At 48.4% G+C, this 10,858-nt stretch overlaps 1 protein-coding gene across 2 annotated transcripts in view; it reads right to left on the reverse strand.

The window, feature by feature from the left end:
* Nucleotides 1-2,855: 2,855 nt before the first annotated feature.
* LOC112104365 (transmembrane protein 136-like) overlaps nucleotides 2,856-10,858 on the reverse strand; it is an 8,210-nt gene continuing 207 nt past the window's right edge. Inside the window, exons 1-3 of one of the 2 annotated variants that reach the window (XM_024196648.3) lie at nucleotides 7,727-9,778; nucleotides 6,865-7,064; nucleotides 2,856-6,467 (exon numbers count right to left, since the gene is read on the reverse strand). In XM_024196648.3, coding sequence (XP_024052416.1) covers nucleotides 5,929-6,467; nucleotides 6,865-7,063 — 738 coding nt within the window. In that variant the 5' untranslated portion in view covers nucleotide 7,064; nucleotides 7,727-9,778 and the 3' untranslated portion in view covers nucleotides 2,856-5,928. Of the gene's footprint in view, nucleotides 6,468-6,864; nucleotides 7,065-7,726; nucleotides 9,779-10,858 lie in introns of those variants that run through there. The other variant, XM_024196651.3, reaches the window with a different exon arrangement.

Below are 10,858 nucleotides of genomic sequence, written 5' to 3' on the forward strand. Positions count from 1 at the left end.
GGTCTGTATTTAAGGCCCAATTCTGTTCCCACCAAATCAACTGCAAAACTCGGATTGTAGTGTGACGGGAGCAAAGTCAGGCTCATGTTCATCAAAAGCAAACCACTCCTAAAATGGGAAGAGGATTAGGCCCATAAAAAGCTAATTCCTTCTATGCTAATTCACTAGAACACATGCACGCTATGGTTTGGAAGGAGAAAAGTGCCGATATATTGGGATAATCAAAAGAGTCCCTCCTTGCCCAGAAATTGCTCATGCGACTCAAGGCCGATGCAGACAATTTCTCTCTCTGCAATTTGATTTCTTTGGAAATGGCAGCAGACTTTGCAATTTTATTTCCAGCCAAGCTACACAATGTCTGGAAGGATCAGAAATGCATTCAGGACTTTCATGAGGCTTAAAACATTCTCTCATCTTTCAAATCCAAGAAACAGACCTGCTGACAGTGCTGGTATTAAGTCTAGACTCTAACGTCTTAAAACATTCAGCTTTTTCATCAGTGCCTGGGCCACTGTTGCAAGGGAATAAAGCCCTGAATATTATAAAATACCAGCCTCTTAAAACATAAATATGGGGATCAGTTACAGAAGTATGGCAGAGGATTGAAAGGGAAGGTTATATATATGTATGCTAGGGCCAACAGTGGTCATTTGGGGTGGGGAGGGGAAGGCTTTTTAAGGCGAATGGAGAGGTATAAAATGAGATGGGTTTCAGCAGCATTGGCGAACCCAGTGTGATCCATGAACCCCTAAATGTCAACTGGGAAGGGGGGTACAAGAATATCCGGATTCTGGTATATACATTCTGGTTTACCAAAGAGCATCAGGTGAGGTCTTAAATGAAAGCCAGGGTCACACTGATTGTTAATATCATTGTGAAATGTATGTACAGATACCAGGTCAGGAGTTACATATGTCTACTGAAAATGTGCTTTAAAGTCTGCATCAAGGCAGAGTTGGCAAACAGGTTTTCTGCCAGATAAAAGATGTTTTTTGACCTGTCTCTCTGTCAGCAGGTTAACTAAGCATTTTAAGCCAACACGATGGCAAATTATTTACATGTGAAATCAACGGGGCGGGGGGAAGATATGAAATCAACAGGGAGGCAGCACACTGGAGAATGAGCCACAGGGAGGTTAGCCTGTTGAGTTTAGTCTCTAGAAAGCATGTTAGTTTTGTTTTATATGTAACTGTTTCCTTCCATTATCCATACACACTCTCTCTTGAATAGTTGATAATAAACTTGTTGTTTTCACTATAAATATATTTAAGTGCTGTGATGTTAAGTCAGGGGCTGATCCTGAGCTGAATCACACAAAGCGGGATGCACCCTGTTCCCTTGGTGGAGACAAGCAGACGTAGTGTTTCTGTGGGTGTTCAGTGGGTAAGAGGCTGGACACCTCAGTTCCAAAGGGGCCCAGGGACTGGGGTACACTGATCGTTAGCCTGCATGGCACAGTAAGGGCTGGCCTAGCCCAGAGGTGAGTGCATGGGTAGCTGACAGGCTGGTGGCGTCAGGGAGCTGATACCCAGTTAAGCACAAGCAAGTTTTTCTCATGCTGGAGACGGCGGCGGGGAAGGTTACAAGGTGACTCTCAATCCTGGGTACTCTGAAAACTGTCACACCCACCGCTTGCTTGCATGTTTCCCCCCTAGCTCAGGGCTAGATTCTGCTCTGTGCCTCTTAAGAGGTGCCACATAGACAATAAAGCCCGGGTGTACGTCATCACGCCATCTTTGCACCCTCCAGATTCTGGGCTGCTGAGGGGGCTGCAGTGGCCCCCAGCATAACTTAGAACAGCCCTGAGGAGTGCTCAAACACACAGCAGCTTCCTCAGGGCTGTCTACGGGCCCTGCAGCAGGCAGCCCAGAATTCACACAGTGCTGAATGCTACGAGTACGCTCTCCCTCCCATCCCCGAGGCTGGGACTTGCAAGGGTCAAGGCAGCATAGGGCTGCTTGCCTTGGATCTACGCCGGTGCTGTGCCAGGGGAATTTGCTCCCAGTTGGGGCTCTTCCACAGCGCTACACTGCTGGGGCAGCGTGGGGGCCAGAATCCCCCCCTCTATATGCTGCGGTGGAAAACCTCCCGAGTGGGCCCAGATACCTGTAGATGGCCTCATTCATTCTGACCAGCTTTGGGACCTTTATTCTCTTCCTGAGATGAACCATTTTCACTCCCTGTTTTCTCTCCACAACACTCCTGTGACTTAGGCTCTAGCCTCCTTTTACAGATGGAGACACTGAAAGACATGGAGGTAAAGGGACTTGCTCACAGTCCCTTAATGAGACGCTGGCAGAGGCAGGATTGCATGTCCAAATACTTTATCCATTGATTGGTGGGTATGGATCCCAAATGCTTTACCCATCCAGCTCAGCCAGTGGTTCTCAACCAGGTGTCCGAGGCCCCTGGGGGGCCACGAGCAGGTTTCAGAGGGGCCGCCAAGCAGGGCCAGCATTAGACTCGCTGGGGCCCAGGGTAGAAAGCCAAAGTCTCCCCATAAGGGGTTGAAGCCTGCGCCCTGAGCCCCACCACCCGGGGCTAAAGCCAAAGCCTGAGCAATATAGTTTCACGGAGGCCCCGTGGCATGAGGCTTCAGGCAATTGCCCTGCTTGCTATCCCCTAATGCCGGCCCTGGCTTTTACACGCAGAAAAACAGTTGTTGTGGCACAGCTGGGCCAGGGAATTTTTATTGCATGTTGAGGAGGCCTCAGAAAGAAAAATGTTGAGAACCCCTGATCTAGGCCATGCTGACTCATCTGGCAGCCAGTATTTTACCTTCAAAAGAAGAAACTGCATTAAAGAGAGAGAGAGAGAGAGACTCGGTTCCTTGTATAGTTAAAGTGTCTTTATTTTATAAAATGTAATAGAAAGCTTCTACACCATCCACCGGTGGAACATTAATAATTATTACACAGTAATTCAAACACAAGTTAGTATTTCACACTAGTCCCACACATCTGTTCCAGACACCATGGGTTAGCCCTTCTACTCAGTGTAATTTAGGACATTCTCTCTCACCATGTGCTTCACTCAGATGGCAAGATATCTTCCCTCTCCCTGGGTCCATGATTCTGCACTTGTGCCCACTGCAGGCACTACAAGGCCTTTGCTAGAAGCATTCTTGCCGTCTCTTTTCTGCAAAGCTACTGTCAATTACTCTTTTTGTCTTCGGGCACCCCTGTATAACATTCTAAACAGTCCTGATACTCATCAGGGGCTCTGCAACAAGTCCCCTTTCTACTCTCAGAAGCACAAATAAAGGAACTCCTTGGCCATTACAGCTCATATTTTTCTAAGCGCACACCGGCTCGTGCAAAGTGCCTATCTAATTTGCACGTGCTACTACTTCCACTGCGCGCACCACCATGGCTACTCGACTATTTGTGCATGTAACGGCATCAACTTTGAATGCAACTGCACACCAAACTTCTCTGAAGATCTAGGTCTCAATCCAAACCATCAGGTCTGCGCATGGAACCATTCCTGGCTGGCAATTAGAACATACCAGGCTCAGCTTTCTTCTAAGCCTACTTGAGACTCCAACCTTCAAGCCTTCCCTGCACAAACCCTTTATTGACTGATGAGAGTTCCACACAAAAAGATTTTCAGGTTCAGGCCCACTGCAGGAGGTGGTTGAGACTCCAGACGTACTCCTGTAGTCCCCACGTGGGCAAACAACCCCACCACCCTCGCTTTAATCAAACAGGAACTTTACCTGAGAAGAGATTGCAGGACTGGCCCCTAAATATATTTCCAGTTCACAGTAGCAACTGGTACCTCTCAGAATCCTGCCTGTAAACACTGTTCAAAAGCATCACATCCCTCTGGGGTTTTGTGATTTGAGTAAGCCAGGGACTGAGAAGTGCTATGTTTGAGTTAGAAAGTTTAGTCCCAGTTATAGTTCATAGTTTATATATCATGGGGGAAAGTTCTCAAATCACAGCAGTAACACTCTACATTTATACAGCACTGCTCACCAGAGACCTGAAAGCACTCACTATAGGTGGGTAAAGTGCTTTACTGTTGATAAGCCTCAAGACACCCCTGTGAGGTAGGTCAATATTATACCCATTTCATAGATGGGTAAACTGAAGCAAAGAGGTCACATGACACACAGGTCAGTGGCAGGGCCAGGAATAGAACCCAGGAGTCCTGATTACCACTTACCTGTGCTAACCACCTACCTCCCTTCAAGAGTGAACATTTGTATCACTGCACCGAGCAAAACAGGTGGAGTTTCCCTTTGAGGGCTGGCCTGCCCTTCTGTCAGCTCTGTTCACCTGAAGCTGGCATGTGGCAATTCGCTTGTCAGTTCTTTGGTTGCAACAGGCGACGTCTACAGGAGAACTGAAATATGAACTGTAGATTCGGGCATGGCGGAATCCACACGAAAAAGGGCCAGGATCAAAACCAAATTGTGCTTAAGAGACTGCAGCGAGATAAACACAACAGCATCTGAAAACTGGAACACAGTTTCCCCAACACAGCAGAATCTGTGCACGGGGCCAGTGTCGGCAACACAGCTTTCCTATGTACAGGTCAGCCGGCTATCACAAAGGCAACACTGGGCCAGATTCTGGTTTCAGATACACTGGTTTAAATCCACAGTGGAAATGCATTGCCTTTACACTAGGTTAACCAAGGTCAGGATCTGGTTGTTACTCTGCGAGCTGCCAGCCCCATCCTACTTGAGGATTTAGTTTTTAAATGAATTTACGGCTGGTGAGAAATGTTGGTTTGACCAGCCTTAACTATGTCATTTATCCACAAGTTAGAGCACGCTAAGCAGCAAAGCAAGCTTCCTCTGTGCTATCCCCTGTCCCTGGACAGATGGGAAGCATCGCAAAGGGGAATTCAGTCTCCATGGGCAGATCAGCCCACCTCCGGAGACAGCCAGCAAGTGGGGCAGTTATAGCCCCTTGCTGATGTGGCTTTTTGTGATGGGAGCAGTTAGACACCTGACTACTGGAGAGGGAACCGAGAACGACATTGTGGGTATCGTTTTAACGATCAGGGGTGGGAAGGAGTGAGCTGGGGGGAAAAGCCATTGTAAGCTCTTCGCATCAGAGACTGCCTCATTGTGTGTGTATGTACAGCACCTAGTACACCGAGGCCTCGATTCTGGGCGCTACTGTAACAGAAATAACAGAAATAAATAAATTAATAAAGAATTACAAGCAACCAGAAGAAAAATAATACTGACTCAACTGCTATCTAACCTGCACTTGCATTCTGGCTCAACCGCCAAGCTTCTCTCTTCCAAAGGAAATGCCGAGATAATAATAAATATCTACCACATTTTGCATATACAGACCCCCTTTTATCCAAGAATCTGAAAGTGCTTCCCAGAGGTGTGGATCAGCCTCATTATCCCCACTTTACAGATGGGGAAATTGAGGCATAAAGAGAGCTAAGCGACTCACCTTGCGAGTTGGTGGCGGAGCCAGGAATCCTGACTCCTAGTTTCCCCACGCCAAGCACTAGACCACACCTCTTCTGAGCAGGAAATCAGAGTCACACGAGGTGCCTGCACTGTGCAGTACATTGAACACTGAGACCTAGTGCTTGATCTTATCTCCTTCAAGATTATATCAGTGCTGAAGGAGTCAGCCACTAACACTGCTATTTACACCTGTGCTGATGCACTGGCAACTGCTTTAATTGTAAATTAAGCCCTTTCCCCACTCACGCAGTTTGCTATATGTCTACATACATACAGCACACCTCTAATCCAGTCTCTTCCAGGTAACACTCCCTAGACTCAATGCATTGATGCTGTAACCCCACTGACTTCAATGGCGTTACACCAGGGATGCACTTGGCTCAGTTCTCTCTAATGTTAAATGGCTCATCTCCCAAGAATGACCTTCCTGTCCAGGGGCTCGATCCCCTTCTTGCAAGATCGTGAACTTGGAGTCCGCAGGGTTAATGACTCTTCAGATGGCCATTTGTTTCCGAGTACAGCTCCTCGTTCCTCCGGCTCCTCCAGGCATGGTACTTCTTCATGCTTTTCCTCCTAGCGAAGCGGCAAATGCTGACCATGAAAACCCAGGAGACCGCGTACATAATCACCCCCCCCACCTTAATGAACCACCTGGGCTTGGGTGACACAAGCTCGCAGTACATGAGCCAGGCCCCGACCCCGATCCGCACGCCCGTGAAGAGGGCCACGAAGAAGAAATCCACCACGTCCCCCGTGAAGCTGTGGTAGAGCCCCATCTCCCGCAGGAACCAGCGGGCCTGCAGCAGCGGATTGGTGATCTCGCTGCCAAAGATGACGGCGTTGACTTCGGCAGCCGACTCACCCAGGGCCAGAGACACCGTGATTCCCAAGATGCTCACCATGTGATGGGCCAACATCAGAGCACCCTCCGCCTGGAAGTATACGCACCAGCCCAGGTCGAAGAGGAAGTAGCCCAAGCTCAGGCACAGCCCGTGCACCTGGAGGGTTGTGTTCGGGGACCCTGGAAAGGAAAGACACCAGCTGGTACATTAAAGTGAGGAGACGCCAGGCAGGCAGGATCTGCAGAAGGGGCAAGGTGTTCTCTTCCAGCAATGGCCGCTTCGCCTGGCACTGAGCAAGGGAAAGCTGAGGAAGTCACAATAACGGCCTCTATGCTCGCAAAACACCTCCCATCCCAAAGGAGCCCAGAGAACATTACAGAAACACGCCCCCCCGCCCCACTCCATGATTCCCCCCTTCCTGGCACCAATTACATTTGACTGGAGATGGAGCCCAAGAAGGAAACAGCCAGCAAGATCCACTGAGGAAGATGGGTGGGCTCCTGTTGCTCAGAAGACACCACTCTCTGCCATGACTCATGAGATCAGTAGCCTGAGGGCAAAACCCCCATAACACACCTGGGTGAGTCAAAGGCCAGGGGCCATCGATAAAACCAATGTAAGCAGAGAGGCAGGTGGCGAGGACACCGTGGGTCAGAGTGACCAGCCGGCAGCTCCACTCATAACTCCTGTGCTTATACCGATGGCAGAACCAGGTGTAGAGAGACAGCCAGGAGATCAGACTGCAGGTCACCCGGAGGGGCATAGAGGCCATCATCCTAGGACAGGGCAGGGAGACAGAGAAAGATTAGTTAATCTAGTCACATGCAAAGTCAATTGGCTCCATCACATCATTTCCAGACTTACCACTAAGTTGCTCTGACGACTCCTCCGTATAAATTAGTATTTTCTGCTGCTTGTTATAACAAATTATTTTGAAGGCACCTGCTGCCATAGCACCCGAGCATGCAGCAAATCCTATTAGAGCTGCCACCTTCTCTCCTCCCCTGCCTCAGACAGAGCCATTTTACTCGGGTAAGGCACCATCGCAGGCAATGGGATTAGAATACAATAAGTAGCAGCCTCACCAGCTCTCAAATTGCTTCCCATAAGAGGGTCAGCATCATAATCTCCATTTTTCAGATGGGGATCCTGAGCTACACCGTGGTGATGTGAATTACCCCAGGTCACACTGCGACTCATCGGCAAGGTTTGGAATGTAAGGTCTCTTGCCTCCCAATTCTGGAACAGGCTACCATCTACTGCCAGGGAACCCTCCGTGACTCGGTTAGGAGGAAGCCTGTCTGAAAGAAGTGTGTCCTGCAGAGAACCCCGAAGGTGATGAGAATTAGACCCACTAGGAGTGAATTCCAGTGGCTGGCCCAATATTGAGAAAGCAGCCCATGGGGAGTGCCAGCTGAAGCAACCTCACCAGTCTTACCTGTTGTGGGGAGGTGTGTTGTGAGAGATGCTCTTCTAGGCCACTAGGTCCTAGCCCAGTTGGGTCCTTAAAGACCAGGACTTGGAAATGGACCCATTATCAGACTGGCAGCCAGAGTAGAGTGCAGAGCACGGGTGGGATGTGTTCTCAGCCATCTACTCTACCTAGCTGGCAGGCTGCTGCATTCTGAAAAAGTTTTAAGACTGAGCTCCAAGTACGAGAGTCATCCCTGGGCCTCAACTCTTCTTCTCCTCCCGTGCCTTCTGCGTCTGAAAGGTCTGCCCGTCGCATCACCTGCCCTGCTTTGTAACATTGCTCATGGAGGGCAGCATCTCAATTCCACCTCTGCCGGAACAAGAGAAATATTTTGCACTCCTACAGGACTTGCCACCCGAGGAGTGCTGCCTGTCACAAACATTAAGCAGGCCTTCCAACACCTCAGCGAGTGAGCGTTACAATACCCATTTCCAGATGTGTACACAGGATACAAAGACATGGGCAAGAATTTCACCTGACCCCTATAATCTCCTTCCACTTTGACTATTGGACCACCTTTCCCTTTTGAGTCCTAGTTCTCCACATGCCAGCACACCCCCTTTTCTCACATACGTAAAGAAGTCTGACCACATCACCCCACTTCTAACAACCGGTTCCCCCTTCATCTCAGGGCACAGTTCAAAATTGCTCCTCATCTATTTGAAAACCCTCTACCAGATCTTCTCTGCTACTCACCTCGGTTCAGCTAGCACCCGGCCTCTTCTGTCTCTTCAGCACTGCTGGCATGAGCTCCTGCCATCTGGAGCAGCCTCCCAGGATCGCTTCGCCAATTCCCTATCTAGCTTCAAATCTCATCTAAAGATACCCGTGTTTTCCTTTGCCCTCTTTGACTGCGGTGGGTTTTTCCCTCCCTCTGATATTTAATGGTAATTTTGCAAAACTAAAGCATTTCCTGGATACTTTGTGTGAAAGATGCTCAACAAAACAAAGCTGCCTTTTAAAACATTATAATTACAGATTTTTCTTTAAACACACACACTCCACATGCGTAACTTCATAGGTACCGACATGCTGTTTAAGCCTCTCCTTTCGTGGTGTAGAAAGTACGCTCTGTTTTTAAGAGCAGCTTACAATTATTGTGCACTGCCACAGCTGGTGGTGGTCATATAAGGCAGCACTTGAACGGCGAACAATCTGTGCAACCCATGGGAAACTATCCAAAAGTGATCCTACCTCCAGCCCAGCTATCCCTCCTTATTTGTATTACAATAGCACTGAGGGGCCACAGTCAGGTACTGTACAGACAAGAATACAGTCTCTCCCTCAGAGAATATACCATCTAAGTGCATGACAGAAAGCAACAGGTGGATGAGAGATAAACAGCATGGAGCAGAAAGTAAGTAAGTAATAATAATACATAATTGTCTAGTGTAACTCTTATCAGTAGATCTCAAAGTTTAACATAAGAAGGAAACATCTCAACTCACCCCTGCTTACCCATCCTGCTCACTGCACCCAAAAACCTCTCACATTGGTTCTTCCTGTGACCCTGAACCCACAATCCTTTGCAACCCCCAAAGCATTGAGAGGATAATATGGATATAAGGAATAGCCAACATGGATTTGTCAAGAACAAATCATGACAAACCAACTAACTTCTCTCTTTGACAGAGTTACTGGCCAAGCAGACGGCAGAAAGCTGCAGACGTGATATATCTGGATTTTACTTAAGGGGTTGACAAAGTGCCACATGAAATTCTCATTAGCAAACTAGGGAAATGTGGTCTAAATGAAACTACTGTCAGGTGAGCACACAACTGGTTGAAAGACCATACTCAAAAAGCAGATCAACGGTTCGCTGTCAAACTGGGGGAAGGAACCAAAGGGGGACTCAACAGGGGTCAGAATTAGGTCCAGTACCATTCAATATTTTCATTAATGCCTTAAATAACAGAGTGGAGAGTACACTTACAAAATTTACAGATGACAGCAAGCTGGGATTTCTCCCATTGACAATCCAGGCCTAAGTGACTTAGAATCATAGAAGATTAGGGTTGGAAGGGACCTCAGGAGGTCATCTAGTCCAACCCCCTGCTCAAAGCAGGACCAACACCCAACTAAATCATCCTTGATTTGGCCAAAGTGTCACAGAGATTGCGTGGAGGAGTCAGGAATTGACACTGGATCTCCTGAATCCCAGCCCAGTACTGTAACCAGAAGAAAGTCCTTCCTCTTCAGGACAAAATATATCATACCAGGGCTCCATCTCCCTACTGCTGCTCTCCCGCCTCACCACAACATCCTCCAATTTACTTTACATTCAGTCTAAACTCAAAATGTTAGAGGGTGAAGGAGAGTTCACAGTTTTTGTCTCTCCATCTGTTATAGCAGGAGCTAGGGTGACCAGATGTCCTGATTTTATAGGGACAGTACCGATTTTGGAGGCTTTGTCTTATATAGGCACCTATTACTCCCCACCCCGTCCCGATTTTTCACACTTGCTATCTGGTCTCCCTAGCAGGAGCAAATGTCTGATCCAAAGTCTTGGGAATAAATGGGTGCTCCTGTTTCTTTTGAATGGGGCAGGTAGCTAGCACTCCGAGATATTGCTGAGGGAAAGGGGGTAGAGAGCTGGGATTAGTGGGGGCCGAAAAAGCTCTAGTGGTACAAGGCAGGACTTGTCCATCTAGTTTGAGTCTGAATCTTAGCTCAGAGACCAGGGCTCATGCTTTCCCTACATGACATGGAAAACAGCAGAGGGGGCAAGAGAGGAATGAGACAAAATCGCACAGAAAGTTGAGGAAGGAATCTTCAGGGCATGAATCGCCTTTGGGGCCAGCCCAGAGCCTATGTAAAGACCAGCACTGAATAGAGCGAAATAAGTGTCATTCCCAGAGGCAGCCTGTCATGCGGGAAGCGGGCTAATACCATTCGGATCGTCCTAGCACCAGGCTGAGGATGCAGCCAAAATAATACATCGGGCAGGGAACACAGCACAGGCAGGCGGCACCTGATGAGCCCCTGAATAAGCAGGATGTTGAAATAACATCCCGACCCGCTGAGCTAGGAGAGAGTTTAGGAGCAGCTGATCACGGTATCCTGCGTGGTGCAAGGGGGAGCAGAGCTGGATCTCCT

Source organism: Terrapene carolina, unplaced genomic scaffold (assembly GCF_002925995.2).
Source record: "Terrapene carolina triunguis isolate 2854851 unplaced genomic scaffold, T_m_triunguis-2.0 Scaffold374, whole genome shotgun sequence".
In the NCBI taxonomy this organism is placed as follows: Eukaryota; Metazoa; Chordata; order Testudines; family Emydidae; genus Terrapene; species Terrapene triunguis.